General features: G+C 38.2%; 2 protein-coding genes across 3 annotated transcripts in view; one reads left to right on the top strand and one right to left on the bottom strand.

The window, feature by feature from the left end:
- Window positions 1-6,461, top strand: part of LOC131191863 (uncharacterized) — a 36,110-nt gene extending 29,649 nt beyond the window's left edge. Inside the window, exons 16-19 of the mRNA XM_058170470.1 lie at window positions 104-184; window positions 914-1,871; window positions 3,088-3,277; window positions 4,015-6,461. Of these exons, the coding sequence (XP_058026453.1) occupies window positions 104-184; window positions 914-1,871; window positions 3,088-3,277; window positions 4,015-4,256 (1,471 nt within the window). The 3' untranslated portion in view covers window positions 4,257-6,461. The remainder of the gene's footprint in view (window positions 1-103; window positions 185-913; window positions 1,872-3,087; window positions 3,278-4,014) is intronic.
- An 87-nt stretch (window positions 6,462-6,548) lies between these two features.
- The window catches only part of AARS2 (alanyl-tRNA synthetase 2, mitochondrial), a 31,944-nt gene continuing 17,132 nt past the window's right edge, over window positions 6,549-21,360 (bottom strand). The window contains exons 12-22 of one of the 2 annotated variants that reach the window (XM_058185885.1): window positions 21,084-21,253; window positions 20,566-20,679; window positions 18,553-18,693; window positions 17,310-17,447; window positions 15,267-15,376; window positions 14,547-14,655; window positions 12,459-12,581; window positions 11,479-11,589; window positions 10,330-10,413; window positions 9,809-9,919; window positions 6,549-6,953 (exon numbers count right to left, since the gene is read on the bottom strand). In XM_058185885.1, the coding sequence (XP_058041868.1) occupies window positions 6,789-6,953; window positions 9,809-9,919; window positions 10,330-10,413; window positions 11,479-11,589; window positions 12,459-12,581; window positions 14,547-14,655; window positions 15,267-15,376; window positions 17,310-17,447; window positions 18,553-18,693; window positions 20,566-20,679; window positions 21,084-21,253 (1,376 nt within the window). In that variant the 3' untranslated portion in view covers window positions 6,549-6,788. Of the gene's footprint in view, window positions 6,954-9,808; window positions 9,920-10,184; window positions 10,414-11,478; window positions 11,590-12,458; window positions 12,582-14,546; window positions 14,656-15,266; window positions 15,377-17,309; window positions 17,448-18,552; window positions 18,694-20,565; window positions 20,680-21,083; window positions 21,254-21,360 lie in introns of both variants that reach the window. The other variant, XR_009155422.1, reaches the window with a different exon arrangement.

The following is a 21,360-nucleotide window of genomic DNA, read 5'->3' as shown; positions in this document are numbered from 1 at the left end:
TGAGACATGTAATTTGGTCAAGAAAGAAAACTCATTGCAAATAATTTGTAAACACTCAAATAATAACTTAAATATATTTTTAGCTATTTTTTATTTCTTACAGATACTGTGTACCAATATCTCGTTCGGATGTCCAAAATTCTGAAAGCAAAGACCATAGAAGCAATCAGGACAGAATTGGGAGGTACTCAAAAACTTTGTGGAAATGAAAGGTTATTTTGGTAGCCTGGGTGGCCATACGGTGGCATATCTTCAAATTATATCGAAGTTTTAAAACAGATTTCATATATTGTGGTTTAGTGTATAGACTTATTTGAATATGTAATTTAACTCAGGAGGATTTCTATGGAGATGGCCATAAGATTGTACTGTTATCTCAAAAGTAAATCAGTAATTGGAGTTAATTTTTAAAGATATGAATAAGATGCTGAAGGAAGCGGACAGTCAGCAATTTGATCAAGATTAGGAAGTTCAGAGATTTGTTCTTTGCAGTAACTCAATTATTACTACAAAGTGGAAACTAAAGTACAACAAACAATTAGCACAAGCCAGAATTTAATTGTTCCAATTTTGCCATAATGAGTTTTAATTTCTAGCCCTTGTAGTTATAGAGGAAAGGAATCTGCAAATGAAATTGGTCTTGACCTTGGCGGCTTTCTTTTGTCCTTTGCCTTCTGCTGCTGTTTCACTCTTTGCCAAATAATATGTGAAATTTTAAAGTTTTGAAGCCAGAATTCATTTTGTAAAAACCAGAATTCATTGCATTTAGGACATTTCTGTTACTTATTCTTAAACATGAGTGTTTTCTTTGTACATCAATAATATTTTTTCATTTAGTGGCAATATTTTAACTGAATATTTGTATCTCTTTCTGTAAGAGGAAATTCTTATTTATATGCCATTCTGCTTGCAGGATAAAGAAGCAGAAACCAAACACCTATTATATTCATGGCTCAAAAGAAAGAGGGTTACACAGGAAAGGGGGTAAAAGGAAGACGGTTTCCAAATCTCCCACAGGGGTAGTTTCCAAATCTCCCAGCATAAGCAGTACAGACCAGGAAAGTAGGGGAAAATCACCAGTTCTTCAGGACTCACCCATCCCTCAAAATGTGCCAGATTTTCTTAGCAACCCAGTTATCTTAAATGTGTACAAAAAGGCAGCCTGTAAAATGCAGAATATAGAACTTCAGATGGTTTTAGGACTGCTACAGGAAATGGAGGCCTGCTTGGAAGTCCCAGCAAATGAAAAACAAGTGAATTATGCAGTCAAATTTCTAGATATGTGGAACAAGTTGGGGGTTTTAAGATCCAGTATCCCCTTCCCCAAAGAACTGAAGAAAAGAATAAAGGAAGAAGTGGCCCAGGGAGAAATTACTGACGTCACCTGGAATGAAATCCAGCTCTTATTACGTTCCCTGGTTGTTCCTACTTTTGAGCAGTTTTGGGATGGGATGAGTGAAGGGTTGAAGAAATATGGACTGGTGCCTTCTCAGATTCCAGAAGAACGCTGGTGCAAGCTGGAACCATTCCTAAATGTGATAGCTGGAAAAGTAGCTCTTAGGCATATAAGGAACATGGAAGCACAAGATGCATCAGCAGCCACAGCAAAACCTACAAGGGAAGACAAAGACTCTTTTTGTCAGTCTCTAAAAGAGGCTGCAGAAGGCTGGCCCACCGTGGAGATGCTCCATTTCGTTAAACACCTCCAGGTATATGGCACACCTGTGCTGGAGAGTGGTTTGCATTTTCTACTGGAAGTGCAGAAATTTAAAAATGCTCATCATGACTGGCCTGACATGACTCTTCTGAAGAAGAAGGTTCTTGTGATACATGACTGTTTCCTTGCATCTCAGATTGAGCCTCGGCTACAGGTAAGAGCTCAATGTTATTTTTATTCCCCAGGTGGAGTGGTCCATTTAACAGGTTGGTTGGTAAGAACTGATTAGTAAAAATACAGGGAAACAAATTTTAAAATAGTTTCTCTGTATTTTTGCTAATCATTTCTTACTACCACCTCATGTACATATAGGATTATCTCACTTCCATGTAAAAGTGCTCATACTATCTATGGCACGGGTGTCAAACTTGCGGCTTCACGTTGCCATCATGTGACGTTTCGCGGCATTTTCCCCATTCACGGAGCTGGGGTGGGCATGGCCTACGCGTGATGCATCCGGCCTGCGGGCCGCCAGTTTGACACCCGTGATCTATGGTAAAGGAGAAATCGTCTTGATTGCTACACTGTCGGTATTAAAGAGAAATAACCATGGACGGACATTATGATCTTTAAAACACTCTGCCAAATTTGCTGGCAGAGAATACTTTCTTCAAAGGTTTCCAAAAGAAAATGAAATTCTCTAACAATTTCTCAAGAGCAGAGAATACAGAAAATGCTTCACTGGAAAATAGATTTCATCATACCTTCCTTGGTATTTAATTGAAACAGGCGAAGCCATCCTACAATTTAGCATTGGCCTCAAAACAGATTTATTAACTAGACCTTTTAATGTTTGATATATTATGATATTTAACTGTCGCTTGCAGGCTGCTCTGAGAGGTTAAAGGAATGGAGGCAATATACGGTGCTTTTTATAAATAAATGGTAATCACATACGTATCTGTGAAAGTAATTAGCATCACTGATATTGCCCAGGAGTCTGTACAAAGCCAAAAGGGACAAGGAGTCAAAACAATAGCATCAAAAATTTCAGAGAAAATATACCAAGATGCACTGAGAAGCCTAATAATCTAGCAGTCAGTATTCCTAGAATTGCCAAAGAAGCAATTCCAAAATAATGAAATGCCATCATCCACTTCCCATTAGCTAAATTTATTTCAGCTTCTTTTATCTAGAGAATGTCCTGGCTGATCATTTACTGCTGCCTTAGTAATTCTAGCAGTGAAACCAAATTCCATCCCAGCAGAGGTCAAAATTGCAGGAAAATAATAGGAGATCATACAGCTGACCTCCAAATAATTAGGTCCGTGTCTTACTGTGCGACTGGAGAGGAAAAGGAAAAAGGAGCTATAGTTCCAAGGGGTAATCTTGTCATGCAGAATGCTAAATGTCTGTGGCTTGCCCTGCAGGTGGCTGTAGATAATAAGAGGTTGGGCAGAGCTATCCGGGCAGCTGAGCAGGCCCTCCAGAAGGAGATTCCACCTCCAAGTTTATTTGACAGTCTGAAGGATTCAGTCTCCAGCATGCTAATGCCATATTGGGCTGCCTTTCAAAAACACTGGCTCAAGAGATCTGTGGCAAGTGCACAAAGAGTTCCAGGTAGGTCTGTTGTCATGTGGAAATCGAAGAAAAAACATAAACGCATAGTGATTGTGCTGTCTCCTTTCTGAATAAACCATATTACAGTACGTTTAAATTAGAATTTGTCTCTCCATTTTCCTGCCACAACTAAAGCATCACATTAACCTTAAAATCCATAGTCCTTGAATTATAGAAGCTAACATTCACTGCAAATCAGTGTGATACTTAGCTTTATCTGGAAGTAAAAATATTTACATCCCCAACCAACAGAACATCTATCTTCGCCACAAGTATACCTTACAAACATATCCATAAATATACTGAACAACCAGAGACAATGCCATTAGGGGTGGCATTTAATTCTCATGTATGATTTATTTCCGTCATATGCTGCTCTATCCTGTATTAGCCCCCAGCTACATAAACATGCAAAGTATTGCATAATTCAGGCCAATTCAATTTTCTTCATACTTTCTCTAAATCAAGAAATGCCCAATAAACTTGCTTATATTTAAATTGCTCAAGAACCTATCAAAGAGCAAAAATCTAGTTTCTACATTCCTTTTACAGGATAAAGCCACATTGCACTTTCCAACTTATATCCATTATCACTTCCTTTTAGTGTTTCCATCAGCATTCTGATGGTACATTTCAGGTCCCTTCATTTCAGGTCCCTTGGTACAACATGGATACAATGCTTTCCATGTAGGTTTAAAAAAAAAAAGCTTTGTAACTGATATTTTTATTTTCTCTAGTGCTGAGAAATCAGCTGCTGCTGCAGAAGAGACAGGCCAGGCTCAATGAATCGCCATGCTCTCTTCGGCTGCCACCACTCCAGCAGCCCAAAGACGGCAATGGAAGCAAGTTGCAGGATGGTTTTATATACTCTTTCTCAGTCAGTGAAGGCCTTACAGTACAGGTGTGTCTGTGGCATTGTACTCTTTGCTCCTACATAGAATTAAATAATTTAGAATCTGTGGTGGTGCTGGAGCTTTAAAAAGTTTGTTTATTTAAAGTATTTGTATAGCCGTCCATCTTATATCAATTTCTGGCTGACATAAGGTTATGGAATGTATTATCTTCTAAAGTTGTTGGATTCCAACTCTCATAAAATACTAGGTCAGAGATGATGAAACTAGTAGTGTTATCGCATCTAATGAACAGGGTTTTCTCATTACTAAAGTGATTTGAGCCAAGGTGGCACTGCAGGCTACTTCAGCTGACTGCTAGCTGCAGTTTGGCAGTTCAAACTTCACCGGCTCAAGGTTGACTCAGCCTTCCATTCTTCCAAGGTCGGTAAAATGAGGACCCAGATTGTTGGGGGCAATATGCTGACTCTGTAAAATCGCTTAGAGAAGGCTATAAAGCACTATGAAGCAGTATGTAAGTCTAAGTGCTATTGCTATTTGAACATTGCATTTTGTCTAATATTTGGCAAGAGATGGGCAGTGTTCAAAGTACTGCTTGTCTAAAATAAAACTATTAAGTGCATCACTAGAACAAATTCCACGGAAATGGCTAGGTACTATGGAAAAAGTACCAGCAAATTGAAGAACAACCCAAATTAACACATGTTCCTCTACTGATAATTACATTAAATTTTTATTTTACCTGTAGGCAGCTTAAGGCCTGTTGCAAAATGTTTGTTAATAGACCAATTATATTGTACATACCACTATTATTTAGTCAAGAAGTTATTATTATTAGATTTCATGAAAGTCCTTAAAAAGTGTGAAATAATATACTTTAAAAATGATATAAAGGATTTGTAATGCTAATAGTAATTTCTTGAAATTCTGGGCCATGGTTTAATTGAGAAATCAGCAAAACACTTCTGACACACTGTTTAGCTGGAATATAAATAGAGAATGTGGTTAAACTAGCATTTTGGCTTATAAATGTGCATCTAAAGTGGTGCACGAGTCATTTCGTTACAAGATGGGCAGCAAATAAATTCAATAAATACATAGTGACATGATAGACACAGCTTTTAATGTGAAAATTGTTTTCTTTTTGAATAGTATTATATTGATGACACTGATGGAAGATTACACTAATGCAAACATATTTTTTTTTGCTTCTTAGAATCCAAACAAAGACATTCTGAACATTAGCTCTGCTGTTTTCAGAAGCATGAACAAACCCAATGGGTTTGAGTTTCCTTCACTTCCAATGCACCAGTGCTGACTGAAGCAAGGAAGAAAGGTGCCTTCATATAGTTCCCAAGGCTCCACATTGTAAAACATTCTATATGTTTGCTAGTTAACCATGTATTGGGACAGTACTTGGTTGCAATTAAGAACACGCATACATGTATGTATTTTCCTTCTCTGTTGTTGATAGGGGTGGATTTAACAGAAATGTACCATTTAGTTAAGACAACTCAAAATCCTCTGATTGCCCAAATATCATCAGGAACACTTTTAGGAAGTTTGGAATCTGAAAATAAGAGGTGGTGCTTTTTCTAAGAAAGATTCATTAGCTCCCATTATGAATTTCCAGCAACAGTCTTTTCTAATAAAAAACATTTTATGGCTAAATTCTGAATCTATGGGAAAGTCTCAGCTGATACTTTCCATCAAATGATAAGAGAGTAGTTCTGCAATTGAGACTTTAAAGGGTCTCGTACTATGAGACTTCATAAAAGGTGAGCTCAAATTTGCTATTTCTGTTCATCAATTGGTCTGTTACAAGTGTTTTTCTGAAAGCCACAAGTTCCCCACCCTCTGTTCCCAAAAAATTATTGCAAGGTTAACAAATGGTCTTGATTTTGGAGCAATGTAAAAAGGATAAGGATAGCATAAAAAATTGAGTTGAAAAAAAGTGGTAACTGTGACCTATTTAAAATTAATCCAGGCATGATTAGCAAACCCTGGCAGATGATTGTAAACAAGTAGATGATAAATCTGGATATAAGAAATTTAGAGTGGTTTGCACCAGAATTATTATTTGTGTGAAGTGCTTTAAACCAGGGGTCTCCAACCTTGGCAACTTTAAGACTTGTGCACTTCAACTCCCAGAATACCTCAGCCAGCAAAAGCTCCCTTCAAAGTAATTCTTCCTTGCAAAATTTGTACAACCAGCCAGAGAAAGGCTAGATAGCATACTTGCCCGGAAATAATTTGCTCCATTGTATAATCAGGAAAATGGTTCCAGTGAGATAGCATACTTTTTGTTCTGTTGAATAAAAAAACATGATCTTGCAGCCAACCAACTTATATCTTTTATTGTCAAAGAAATATAGTTATTTCTTTCTTAGTGGCTATTCTGAGAGGTTGATTATATTTACCTGTGACTTGCCTTGTCCTTACATGACTGGTCAAAGGATAATCTTTGTTGTTGTTCTTAACATCATGTGCAAATTGTATTTCATGAAAGAAGTTATTTATATACACTGGCTAGCCAAAGCAGCTCATTCTACCAGTCCAATAATCCAGAAGAATCTGAAGGGTTGCAGGACCATAATGTACAAAACTCATTAGGATTCACAGTCATTCAAGCGAACATCCAAATTCCTCACAACCAAGCATCAAAATATATTCTTTGCATATTCCCGGGCTGCTGCCAGTATCATCTGTACATCATTGGTCTTCGCCATGCCTTTCGCTACAACTCCAGAACCTTCTGCTTTGCCTCCCATTTGAGTACAAACAGCGAGAGCCCAGTCAGCTGCAGAAGCCTTTGATAATGAACTCTGAGAAGGGGAACAAGTTAATAGAACATAGATGAACTGCCAAGAATGAGGACCGGGTTTTTGCTCTGCAGCAGGTAATTGAGACATGTATTCATGTGAAAGAAGAACTGCACTGTGCGTTAACTGATTAAGAGAAAGTGTATGGCAATATGAATAGTCCTGAATTATGGACTACACATGCTTTTGTATGTAGATGATATTTTGTTGTTAGTTGAGAGCTTACATGATTTCTCATGAATATTAGGTTGTATGAAGCAACAAGGAATAGAGTTCTGAAAATTAAGGTAATAAAAACCAAAATAGAGCTGTTAGTCAGGAATATGGAAAAATGGAGTGAATAATTGCAAATTATATCTACATGATAAAAAAGTAGAGGAAGTAGATAGATGTGTGTGTGTGACTGGAAAACTAAGTACTTGAGCCAGTTACTCTCTCTCAGCCTTAGGCAGGATCTGTCTGTCTATCTGTCTATCTTATTCTTATCTTATTATTATAATAAGATTATTATTATTATCTTATTCGGTTCTGCAACCCAACAAGAAAGACACAGACTTCAGAGGATAATTAGAACTGCAGAAAAAATAATTGCTACCAACCTGCCTTCCATTGAGGACCTGTACACTGCACGAATCAAGAAGAGGGCCGTGAAAATATTTACAGATCCCTCGCATCCTGGACATAAACTGTTTCAACTCCTACCCTCAAAACGACGCTATAGAGCACTGAACACCAGAACAACTAGACACAAGAACAGTTTTTTCCCGAACACCATTACTCTGCTAAACAAATAATTCCCTCAACACTGTCAAACTATTTACTAAATCTGCACTATTATTGACCTTCTCATCGTTCCCATCACCCATCTCCTTCCATTTATGACTGTAACTTTGTTGCTTATATCCTTACCATTTATACTGTAATTGTTTCCTGATTGCTTAATTGTAGCCTATGACTATCATTAAGTGTTGCAAGTGTTGATGAAGGTATCTTTTCTTTTATGTACACTGAGAGCATATGCACCAAGACAAATTCCTTATGTGTCCAATCACACTATTTAAAATAAAATAATTCTATTTTATTCTGTTCTGTTCTGTTCTGTTTTGTTCTCTTCTCTTCTCTTCTCTTCTCTTCTCTTCTCTTCTCTCCACCCATCCTGTCTAGTCTATAGATAGATAGGAGTGGAGGGGGAGAGAAATTAGACAGATATATATATGTGTGTGTGTGTGTGTTTGCCATTGTCTCCTTTCTACGGCTGAGAGAGAATAACTGGCCCAAGAGCTTAGTTTCCTATTTTCCAGCTTGGTGCCTTAGCCACTACATCAATCTAGCTCTCTGAATTTGTATACTTTACTAGAATGTTTATTAATCTGAGAAATGGAAGGAGAAATTTTAAGATTAGCAAATATTGGTAGAAAGGCTATTGGTAGTATGTGGTCTGTGGCAAGAAAATATTGTTGAATTAAATGGAGATTGTGCATAAAAAACCACATTTGTCCGTTTTGTTATATAGAAATGATAACAATTTGACAATTTGCAATCTTTGTTACACATTAAGGGAAATCGAGCGTGGACTGATAGTTTATGTCCACATTTGGGAACAGAATTTCTGTCGATAAATGATGAGATCATTGAGTCACACATGATTTTATTACGGTACTTTTTTGCCATGGTTATTAATTGTGGGGTCATTAAGCAAATTCGACTTTCCTCATAGACTTTGTTGGAAGTCCCCTTGGAAGGCCACAAATGATGATCATGTGACTCTGGGATGCTGCAATCTTCGTAAATGCATGCTAATTGCCAAATGCATGAATTTGATCATGTGATCTCAGGGACTCTGGCTGTCATAAATTGCTTTTTTTCAGCACTGTTGTACCTTTGAACAGTTGTTAAACAAATGGTAGTAAGTCAAGGACTATTGGTATATAAAGGCAATTTAATTAATCACTAAGAGGAAAACCCTGATATAAATCAACTACCACTTATATTTTTTCACATATTAGTGCGTTCAAAGATCAGATTTCACGTATTTCTGAAAGCAGTACAAATTGATAACTAAAATATTGTAAATTAATATGGTTGTTTAGAAGAGGACATTTTTTGGATAATATATTTTAGATGAGAAGCTATTTAAGAAATAATTCATTACCTATAGTTGCAGTGACAGCATATTGAGAGTGCCCACCATTCCTTTAATATCAAGTCATTTCTGCTGATCAGTTTTTCTTAAGTTAGCCCTGCCTTAATTAGCATCTCCAACTTGTTTGGCCAAATTCCATCACCGTGTAAGTGCAAAACAACAATAATCTCCAACATGTGATTTCCTACATGTAACTACAAGTGAAAGTCTGAAATGGAATGAAAAGCTGAAATGTTTGTCTACCATATAACCAAGTATATGAATGCTGCAGAGCCACTAATTCATTTTTATAAAATTGTTTAGGCATGATGGTGATGTAATTCTACTGTTACTTTTTGTTCAAAAGAGAGAAAAATGTACTATTTTTACTGTGTACCTTTGTGTACCTTCCAGCCGGGTCATTCAGCTGGCTTTGTGCCTAGGGCAGGACTAGAACACACAGCCTCGTGGTTTCTAACCTCCACACCAAACAAGCATTCTAGTATTTTACTGGGCCCATTTTGAAAAATGGAACTCAAAATTTTCTTTTAATGTCATGGTATTTACTGATGACTCTAATGATCAGTAAAAAAAATGATATTAGGAGAAAAATTTAAAAATATGTTCTAGTGAAAAAATAAATTTCAAAATTTGCTCTCATTCAAAGAACATGAAGATTTTGCTTCTATCCTTTCAGAATAATGGAAACTGCAGAATCACAGGGAATCCCACCTACCTTGGATACCTGGCAAGCACAAAACACCTGGCCGGCTGCTTGTGAGCTGAACAACATCACAGAAGCCCCTGGTACTTTGTTACACAGTTGATTGACTGCTTTCATTAAGATCTAGGACAGAATCAAGAGATTAAAAATAAAACTCCAACTTCAAAATATTACTTGTTTTAATCAAGGAATTTAAAAAGCAGAAGAAATCTTCAATATTTTTAATTGTGTCATGTTATAAAGCAGTGCAATATATCCTGGGCTGAGAAGGAGAAATGAGCAACCGTTTGGTGCAAAAGGAAGATATTCAGTTTACATAGCTCTAGAATTGTAAAAGTAAGAGGAAAGTCTAATCAGCAAAGGGTTCAGAACAAACCAGCCCACTCACGCAATTTGAACAGTTCAGATGTGAGCTTTCCTCTACTCTAAGCTGCTTAACACTTGAGGAAGCCAGTTTAATCTGCTGATTGCCAAAACAACTTCAGCGTGGTATGCTGCTTTCTAAGAGAAATCCACAGTTGGTTAAAACTCACAAAGGGTGACTCAGCAGGAATAATATCAATAATGACTGGCTCATTGGAATACTTTGTCAGCAAGCCTTGCACCTTCTCTGCAGCCTAGGAAAAGAATGTACAAAATGCATTAATAATGGTTGGGTAACAGATGTAAAATGTATACCAGAAGAGAGGTGATACTGACAGTGAAATATCACAGTGGCGCCTGTATAAATTACTACTTTAAAAATAGCAAATATAAAACAAACTGGAAACTCCACTGCAAGAGCATAAGCCCTTGGACTATGTATGTATAAAATAAAATAGTTGCTATAAAACATCCATATTTTCTGATTTTTATATACATATACGTGTATGTATACATATGCAAATACATATAAAATTAACAGGAAGTTCCATATTGCACCAGAATAGAGTAGTGCACCAGTGATCTATTTCCTCACTAATATTTTTAAAGTCAGATAATCATGGAAAGCTCGTAGGTTTTTGCTTTACAAACTAATCACGAAATTAAGTATAAAAAAAAGGATTCATCATCTCTAAAGTTGAGGATCCTTTATTAAAACAACTACTAATCTGTTCTTGAGTTCTTGTTTTGTTTCTCACAAAACTGTCACAAGCTGAATCCTAATAACCAGGCTCAGAATTTGTTCTATTAGATTACTTACCTTTCCTCACAACAAGTTTCTCATCAACATTTTTTCCTTCTGTTTCTATTTAGCAGCTGAAGCTACCTATTGCTTAACTGCAAGTCTCAGAAGTTCCAGCCAACATGGTGGAGAATGTTATGATTTCTGCCACATTATTCAAAGTATATGACAGTTTATATATCATGGAAGGATGTGGCTTCATTTGGGAATGGTGCCACTTACTACACTTCTTTATATATTCGTTTATTAAAATATATATATCTATACATAATAATAACCTTTATTGTCACTGCATAACATATGTACATATATGTAATTAATTACAATATTTGTCATTCTGAAGTCAACATAAAAAACCTCCAGCTCAGAATTTGTCACAATTGGATTTAAGTCATTCAGTTTTTATTGAGCATATTAGGGCCCATAGTTGATTATGGCTCTTCGCTAATTTAAATTTTTGTAGCTTACTATGAAATTCTGTCATGCCTGCCAAAATGAAGAATTTCTAGATCCTTACCAGTCTGATTTCCATTTTCCTATGGGCACTCTTGGCTGCTTGCTGCAGTGTTTTGAGAGTAGCCTGCAATTTCCTTTTCTGCCACTGAGGCATCTTTGTAGTATCCACCCTCTGTAAAACAAAGCAATTCCATTATGCCTTTCCATTTCTTAGATTCTTTTGCAGATGGGAGAAGGAAAGAATTTTCCAGCAATGCAACTGAAAGCAGAAGATTTGTTTTTTTTAATTCTGTAGTTAAAAGGACAGAATTTGTTTGAGTGAGTGAACCCTAATTTTACTCTTAAACAGACATTTTGGTATGATGTACATTGATATATTTAAAAAGTCTTTTAGTGGGTCCTATAAAGCTGTCAGCTGTTTGTGTCGGAGTTCCCACATGCTGGTCCATGCATATGTTACCGGCCAATCATTTTACTGAAATAGGATGATGGTCAGTTAGAGAGAAAAATGAAGCCCTTCAAGCAGGTTAGCAATAGCAATAACATTTACACTTATATTCCGCCTTATAGCACTTTATAGCACTCTTGGCAATTTACAATATAAGTGTTATTTGTTTACCCTCAACAATGCGAGTCCTCATTTTACTGACTTTGGAAGGATGGAAAGTTGAATCAACTTTGAACCCTGGCAGGATTGAACTTCAGGCTGTGGGCAGAATTTGCCTGCAGTGCTGCACTTTAACTACTGCACCACCAAGGCTTTTCCAGGTTAATGGCATGTATGTCTATCTATGCTGAACATATTGACCTCATGGGGAGGGGGGAGGCCAATCTTCAGTAAACATTTAAATTATCAGAGAATCCAGATCTAAAATAAGGTATCCTACCCTCAAATAATATACTAATATTTCCATTCAGTCAACAAGTATCAGATAATATAAGCTTACTTGATGACTAGGACCTTAATGTGAGAATAAGGTCATGCGACTGTATTATATAAAAACCCTCCCATTAATTCTTCTGAAGGCAGGCACTACTCACATCAGTCAGATGACCAACTTCCTTGGAGATCTGCCACGCTTCGTTAACTGAGGCTTCTCCCAATTTCACTTGGGTAGCAAGTGAATCCACTTCTTTGGCCAAGAATTGGCCAATATCCTGAGCCTATAAAAACAGAGGTACTGTATCAATGGTGCCTTATTTGTTCGCTGGACCTCTGGAAAAAGGGCTGCTGTTCAGAAGACCATAAAGTGGGCTGCTGGTGATGAGAAAAAAGCCAGAAATCTCATTAACAGTTAAGATGCATTCTAAAGAGCAGGGGTGTCCAAACTTGGCAACTTTAAGACTTATAGACTTCAACTCCCAGAGTTCCTGAGCCAGCAAATATACAAATTTAAATAATAATAATAATAATAAAGTCCATAAGTCTTAAAGTTGCCAAGGTTGGAGATCCCTGCTAAAGAGAGAAGGGATGAAATTAATGAGAGGAGGAAAGGAGATTGCTCTCAGAGATATGTACGTTGGTGAGACAGTTATAGTGAAACTAAAGTAAGCACTCGTGCAGACTAAAAGCCTCAGGAGTTCTGGATAAAGTTCAATGGGAGAGAGGGCAACTGAAGAAAAGAGACAGTTTTTGTTATTAAAAGCTACCGTCTTTGCCTAATTTCTACCATCTCTTATATAAAAATCTACCATATGACACGGACAAAAGGGGCAGAATAGAAAGTGTTCCCTGTACAGCTCCCCTTCATGTGTGTTTTGTCCTTCCTCTGCTTAAGTATGGAGAAAGAAAAAGCAAGGGGAAAGTGGAGAGGAACTGTTCCTAGCAATTATTCTATCTACACAGAATGGTTATGATATTAACATCGTATTAAGAAATCTTATTCCATCTCGAATTTGAAACAAATCTAGTTAGATTTCTCCAACACCAATTTGCAGGTTTCCCAGTAGATTACAAGAGAGCCGCAGAGGACAAATCAAATCAGGTCATGGATGTGGACAGTTTAATTAATTCAGCTGCAATATTGCTATCTGGAATTGGGTTGCGTCTGCATATCATGCTGGTGCTTAACAAACTCGCTTTTGACTCCCTGTCCATTTTGTGACCCAATTCAAGATACTGGTTTATAACGTGGAACCTTTTCTAACTTGGAAAGACATCCAGAAGAATTGTCTGCTTACACACAGTATGTCCCTACTTTGGCCTTTACATCTTCCTTTGATATGTGGATGAAAGCGTTGGGGAAAAGGCTACAACAAGCTGTTGAAAGTTAGTTAAGAGACTTCTGGTAGTTTCCTTGATATTAGCTTTGATTGATGTGTGCCATCAAGTCAGTGCTGACTTTTAGCAATCACACACAAATGGACCTTCTCAGGGATGATTTATGCCGAACCTGCTCTTCCAGTCTTCCAATTGTGCACCAATTGAGTCAATTCACCTTGCAATTCCACCTTTCTGCATTTGACGAAAGGGAATGGGATTGGTGAGGGTTTGAAGAGAGATCTCCTAGGTCAAATGCAGAGGCCTCAGGAGCAATTCTGGCTAAGGGGCTGAATCACATTGCTCACCCTTGGGTTGAATTGAAGTACTCAGGCTAAGTCATTGTTAGATGTTATTTTAAACCAAACATCTAAAAAGCAGCAGAAAGAAAACAATTGTAAGGTTGTTACACACCCACAACTTCTATTATCTATATGGAGTCTATACTGAGTCTATACGGAATCTACATGGAGGTCCTAGTGATTAGGCGGCAGGTTTTTCCCTTGCTTTCATCTTCCCTGTTTCCAAATGGAATGATATCTCCGTCTTTTCAGAATGACAGACCTTGACAGAACAAAGGACTATGTGGCAGAGATCAAGCTTGCTTAAGTGATTCTGAATTGCAGAATTTGAACAGAGGTGAAAAGGGAAGAGCATAGCGTTTGCTTCCAGCATAAGACTGGAAGCAACAGGTGAGTAGATACTATGAGCGTTAGAAAGGGCCCCCTCTGGACACCCCTCTCCAGACAATACAAATGTTTCAGATCAAAGGGAGACAAAAGGAGAACAGCAGATCCTGGGGCCTGTTTAAACAGCGTCAGCATCTCCATCTTTGTAAAAGCCATGAAGCTATTTCACTGAGGTCTTACTTGTCTGGCTTGCTCTCCTGTCACTGCAACAATATGGCTGATTCCTTTAACCATCTGCCGCTCCGAGATGATGGTGAAATCTTGTACATCTCCTGTTTGCAGAAGGTGTCTGGAGAGGAGAGAAAGAGCAGCAAACAGGCTTTTTTTTTTTTTGGAAGGAGTCAGAAATCCCAAACCCATCTCAGTACATATAAAGGCCCTTGGTGTAAGCCTATTAAAGAAACAGTAAATGGCAGAGACAAGACAGCCTCCAATCTCCCCGTCATGTGAGCCATGGCTAAAAAGAAGGGTATCTCCCAACTTCTAAAGCCAAACCACCCTACCAGATTTGGTCAATAAATAGTTCATCTGTGCTGAACTTCAAGTGCTGGAAATAAATAAATAACCAAAAAAGCAAAAACTAAAATCTGTATTTTGACACTTTTTAAACTACCCGTCTCTTCGGCAATAAATTCCAATGTATCATATTATATTGCTAATGAAGGTTCCCCAGGTAAGAGTCTCGCTACCAAAATGCATGAGGGAGCTGCCAACCAAGACCCCTGGCAGTTTACGATGAAGCAGAGTGCTGTGGCAGACTGCAGGAATTATGCAGACTTTGGTCTTCCCACTGAAATTGGAAAGCGGAATGGAATTTTTGAGGAAACCCACTTCACATGCACAATGTCAAGGCATGTGCAAAACATCTCAATTTAAAAGAAACAGGACAAAAATACTTACACTCCACAGCACAGCTCCACCGAGGTATTCATTGCATGCTTAGAATCCTCAGCCAAGACCTTTTCAACTGGGATACCTACTGACACTACACGAACCAGATCAGGATACACCTGAAAGGTTTTAGAGAAGACCATATGACATGGCAATTATTGGCTGTGCAACTGGTGAGTGCAACTATTAAAAAGGTAAAGGTTCCCCTCGCACATATGTGCTAGTCGTTCCCGACTCTGGGGTGTGTGTGCTCATCTCCATTTCAAACTCAAAGAACCAGCGCTTTCCGTGATCATGTGGCCAGCATGACTAAATGCCAAAGATGCACAGAATGCTGTTACTTTCCCACCAAAGGTGGTCCCTATTTTTCTACTTGCGTTTTTTATGTGCTTTCAAACCAAGAGGTTGGCAGAAGCTGGGACAAATAACAGGAGCTCACCCTGTTACGTGGCATTAGGGATTCGAACCGCTACCCTGCCAACCTTTCAATCGACAAGCTCAGTGTCTTAGCCACTGATCCACTGTGTCCCCATGGTGCAACTATTACATGGACATAATTATGTGGAAGATGGCAGCACCCTTGAGAATGTGCCGAAGACCAATCTGTGGAAAGGTCTGCATCAGTGGTGGGCTTCAAAATCTTTTACTATCGGTTCTGTGGATGTGGCATAGCTTGGTGGGTGTGGTTTGGAGGTGTGGCAGGGGAAGGATACTGCAAAATCCCCATTTCCTCCCGATCAGCTGGGACTTGGGAGGTAGAGAATGGATGGGGGCGTGGCTAGTCAGAATTTTTACTACCGGTTCTCCGAACTACTCAAAATTTTCGCTACTGGTTCTCCAGAACTGGTCAGAACCTGCTGAAACCTTACACAATGTAAGCTGCCCTGAGTCTTCAGAGAAGGGCGGGATATAAATGTAAATAAAACAAACAAACAAACAAACAAACCCATCTCTGGTCTGCATGCACTATCTCCACACATTTGCTCATGTTTCTTAAAGGTGGCAGTATAGTAGCACAATACAAGCCACCTTTGTTTGTGTCAGCATCACATGCATATACAAAGGGACATGTGCTATGACCACTAATGCTCCTGAACAATTGCTGCTGGATGGGAAATATATTACTAACAAGTGGAAAATGGTTGAACCTGACATATTTTCAATAACAGCCAAATGCTTGGCTATCAGTTTCTCTGATTCTCAAATTCCACCAATTTCAAAGGTTCCATTTTTCAGAATGCTCAGTATTTTGTGGCTGGGAACTAAACCCAAGAGGGAGGAACAAATATTAGATGGAAATAGGATTCTGAAGCAGGAACCAGGTAGCGTAACTATAGAGAGTTGGGAGTGACAGACTAAGAGACATAGAGGGGTCACACATGCTTCTCCAAACTTTGCATAAGAAGACAATGAATGCTGAAAACAGTTACAGGCAAAGCATAAATGGGAATTCTGCATAACTGCAAGTCTTGATCATGCAGGAAATATAACTTCAGATGAATATGATTATATTCTCTGTACAAATCTAGTTCAATCATTGAAGAGCATGATATAATGCTCTAAAATGTATTCCATGTTTTTTTAGGGTTTTTATTAACATTTTCTTTCAAAGAAAGAACCAAAAAATTAATCACAAGCATTCACAGACACATCCTTTGATCTATCTATCCTGAGGTTAAAAAAAAGCCCCATTAAATTAGAGATAAAAACCATCTAACAGTTCTTTATAGGTCAGAATTTTAATTTCAAAGGATCATGTTGTATAAAATCCACAGTATAATTTAGTAAAAAGTTCTCGGGAAAATTATATGCATCAAAATGCAAAACAAATAGGGAGAGTCATTTTGTAATTTTGGACTCATTTTTAAAATGCATAATATTTATAATTGTTAGGAATTTTGATTAAAAATACATTCAAGAACATAAATATTTACTCAGAAACGACTCCAATGTCTCCAAGGACAAAATGCCTTACCCTGGCTGAGGTCATTTTTGATCTGCTTTTAGCTATTTAAGAATTTTTGCTTTAGTCATTGCCATCCCCCAAATTACCGTATCCAGTTTCCGGAGTCCTAGAACATCACTGGTCTGATTGAGGGGAACTTTTCCTGTATAGACAGTTTCATTCCTTTTGATCATCTCTCGGACCACACTTTCTACCTCTTGCAGATTCTCTGTTTTTATGGGGACCTGATGAAGAAAAATATACTTCATCAGAAAGATGCAGTATTACACGGCATGAAGATTAATGTATTGTAGAATCCAAAAGAGTGGATGATTAGTTTCCAAGATTCAGTTTCAGGTGTTAACACTTGCTAGATTTTTAAGTCTCAAGAGTTCTCATCTAAAAACTGGAATCAATAGTTCTTGAACCAAACTATATACAAGATTTGTTTGCCAACGTACACAAACTCTGTGTAAGAGAATGCTAACAAAACTTACATTATTAGGCTTTTAGTGTGAAAACACCAAGTATTCACAATAGCAATTAGGATTAGATGGCAACTGATTGATTGTCTTTTTGCATGTTACGCATTAAGACATTAAATGCTCCAAAACTAAATTGCCTACATCACTCCTCCTCCATTTATACATTAATATGGACCTGCATAGCATACAATTCCCTTCAACTGTTAATTTAGGGCCTTTCCTCAATGCTGGGTGCTATCTATCCTTGAACAAGCAAAAACCTGTATTACAAGACATTCGCTCTTCCCCTTGCCGATCCTATCTCCTTTATTGTCTATATCAAATTACTCATTAACCAAATTTTCCTCCATGGTAAAAAATGACAAAATCCAACAGAATTTATATGCCCCGTGGCAGCCCTTAGTCAGTGTTGGAAGAATAAGGAGAAAACTTGTGGTGAGACGACCAGCGAACAAATTTATTAAATAAAAATGATGTTTCAATACCAGGACTTCTAACAATGAGGGAAGTCCAAAGGCTGTCTCTCTCATATGCTAGTACAGTGATCCCCAACCTTTTCAGCTTGGTGGACTGGTGGGAAGGGGATTGTTCTGTGTGAGTGGCAGGTGTGTGCACATATGCAGCTCCATCTGAACAAGCAGTGGACATGTGCACCTACTGCTCACACAAATGGAACTTTGGGTGTGCTCACTCGCCCACTTGCACAGCTGTTCTGAATGGCCCATGGCCCAGGGGTTGGGGACTCCTGTGTTAGGTGACAAGATAGTAGGTGTTGAACTAACTTTTGCAGTTCATCTCTAGATGTGTTCCAAGTTTTCTTATCCTCCCTGCTCTAAATGTGGAGTACTTTGGGGATACCAGGCACCTTGGTGTTGACAAAAAATCGCAGATGCTCAGCAGTCACACTGGATCCCTGCTGTTCTGTGCAGTCTCCCAAGACTTGGCGGAGTGCAAAATTTAACAAGTGGGTAGCTGTGTGGTTCCTCATGGAAGTTAGCCTCTGGGCCTGAAAACAAAAGCAATGCACTGGATAAGGGGGCGCTGGTATTGCAAAACATTATAATAAAGCTGAACATATCAGCAATGAAAAATAAAAGAGTTTTTAATGCATAATGAAATAATTTGGAATACATGTCTGTATATAAAAAGCTATGCTGATTCTTATTTTACCTACCAAAGCACCAACTATACTGTCTAGGAATGTTCTCAGCGGAGGTTTTTTTTTTCCTTCCAGTTTTGTTATCCAAGATCTAATTCCACTGGAGATACCACAGACTGAAACAAATTAAGTGTATAATTTCTGTATTTATAACTTCTATAGCCCTTCCTTCACTAATGTTCTTAAATTAACTAGTCAAGAATTTCTGGCCCTACAGATGCTGCAGCTCTAATTAAAGGGCAATGAAGGATGCTGAAACTGATAGTTCAGCAATATCTGAAAACCCTCAGGTTACCTTTAATTAATGCCCAAAGAAACATATTTGTTTGTCAACTCTTTGAAGTAGGGTGAGGTCAAGAAACAGATACTGCAAGGATTCCAGGAAAGCTACTCTATTATAGGGCAAAATGACAGAATCTTGAAAGCCTACACTATTAGTTTGGCTCTGTCTGTTTGTCCTGTACCAAACAGAATCAATGCATGATTATTTTTTAGTTTCTATGCCCTTCACCTTCTCAGGAATGAATTGCCGTTTCTCCTCCCTTAACAGGCTCATCCATTCCTTAACCAAGGCCATCTCTACGTTCTTTGTGTACTAGAACACCAACTTCATAGCTGTTCTTTTTGTCCAAAAGTGACTGTGCATTATTCGTATATAAATTCTTCTGATAACAGACACTTGTTTTTTAAGATATTCACTGCAGGATAGTGATTTAAATTCCTTGATACTCCAAATACTGCTCCTAATAATTAAACAATTATTAAATAATTTGCTAAAGTCTCTCAAAGAACTGCCTAAGCAGCCAAAATGATGGAATTTGCCTTATTATAACAAAGTTACTATGCTAAAAAAAAAATCTCTATTTGTATATCTTAGTCTTGCTTATTTCAATGGGTCACGTATTTGAGAATCATTAGGGAATCCACAGTTTTTTTTTCTCTCTATCTTGAATGTAAGACACTGTCTTGGGGCTAAGCTGCAACATCTGTATTTGTTAATCTTTGTGAATTGGTTGAAAGGAAAATAGTTTTAGTGTCAACATGCAAAATGACTTCAGCTGAAGCCATCCTTTCTCATACTTACTCCTGCTTTGTTTCATTCACGGGAGGAGGGATGGGGGAGTTTAGGAATGTAGTGCCTCAGGTGCTAGTCAAAACATCTACCAGCTGGTTTGTGAGCCAAGGTCATGTCAATGGACACCTGTTGGAGCTGAGTGGGAACCTGTGGCTGAATTGATTGGCCCATGTGATCTAAAACATGGGTCTCCAAAGCTGGCTGGGGAATTCTGGGAGTTGAAATCCATCAGGCTTAAAGTTGCCAAGGTTGGAGACCCCTGATCTAAAAGACACAGGGTGTGTGTGGGGAAATTCTATTCTTTTAATTATCTCTAAGCGCCAGAACCCTTTAGAGCTAGTTTCTCCTTTCTAAATGCTGATATGATGTACTCAATAAAGGGCTTCTTGAATCTGAGCAAACTGTCAGTCTTGACTGCCTTGAGTTCATTAGTTGGAAGGATGAAAGTTAGGGCAAAATCAACAAACGTAAAAATTAACATAGAATATCCTATACCTTAAGAATGTTCTTTGAAATGTTGGTTATGCCCAGGGTGCAATATGTTTTCCTGACTTCCCACCCAAGATAAGCTGTTAATATGCCATGTTTATAAAGGTACTGTTGACCCAGGTGTTTTATGGGACTTGCCCAGCACAGATTATTACCTCATCCACAAAGAGGTGTACTTGGTCCCCAACCTTCAGGGTTTCTGAAACGAAGACTTCATGGAGTATGTAGCCACCAAATACTTGTACTGATTCCACAGGGAAAAGTACATCCTCAAAAGTAGGAAAAAGGCACAACTGTTAACACAGACACCTCACGATTTTGTGGAACAGGTTCTTCTATTCTTCTACAGGACATTCAAGTATCTTAGTCATTAACAAATGCTATTTATCAATCAACTAAGCTCCTAAATTAACATTGGGAGAAGTACAGATTAAGATCAGTAGAGGTAAACCTTCTGAATTTAGTACAAATACTACAGTAGTCAGTTTTTTCCCTTCCCTTTTGCTTATATTTGCTACAGTAAAAGACTGAAAGAGAAGCAAGAAGATGTGGATAAGGAATAAACTAGTGCTGTAGCTTGGAGACTGCAACCAAGATGGCGAATACATTTCAAGGAAGCTCATTCCCAGAATCATCAGGGAATAATTTCATTTCTGCCTGGGAAAATGCTTACCTGCTGTTTACCACACATCATATAGCCTTGATCAGATGCCTGACCACCCTGCTCAGCGTAGAAGCAAGTCCTGTCTAGCAGGACCCCACAGTGCTGTTTTCCTGAAACTTCCTCTTGAAGAGTCTGATCTCTATATAATGCTAAGACAGTGGCTTGGCATGGCTTGAACACTGCAAAGAGCAAGAAAAAGGTCACAGACTCCATTTCTACAAGGTCGCCTATTCAGTGGCGCCACCTGGACAACAAGACAATCAGCCAATCATGTAGCACTGATCTG

This window comes from Ahaetulla prasina, chromosome 1, assembly GCF_028640845.1.
Source record: "Ahaetulla prasina isolate Xishuangbanna chromosome 1, ASM2864084v1, whole genome shotgun sequence".
Taxonomy (NCBI): Eukaryota; Metazoa; Chordata; class Lepidosauria; order Squamata; family Colubridae; genus Ahaetulla; species Ahaetulla prasina.
The sequence above is the reverse complement of the archived record's forward strand: the minus strand, read 5'-3'. Positions and strand labels throughout refer to the sequence as shown.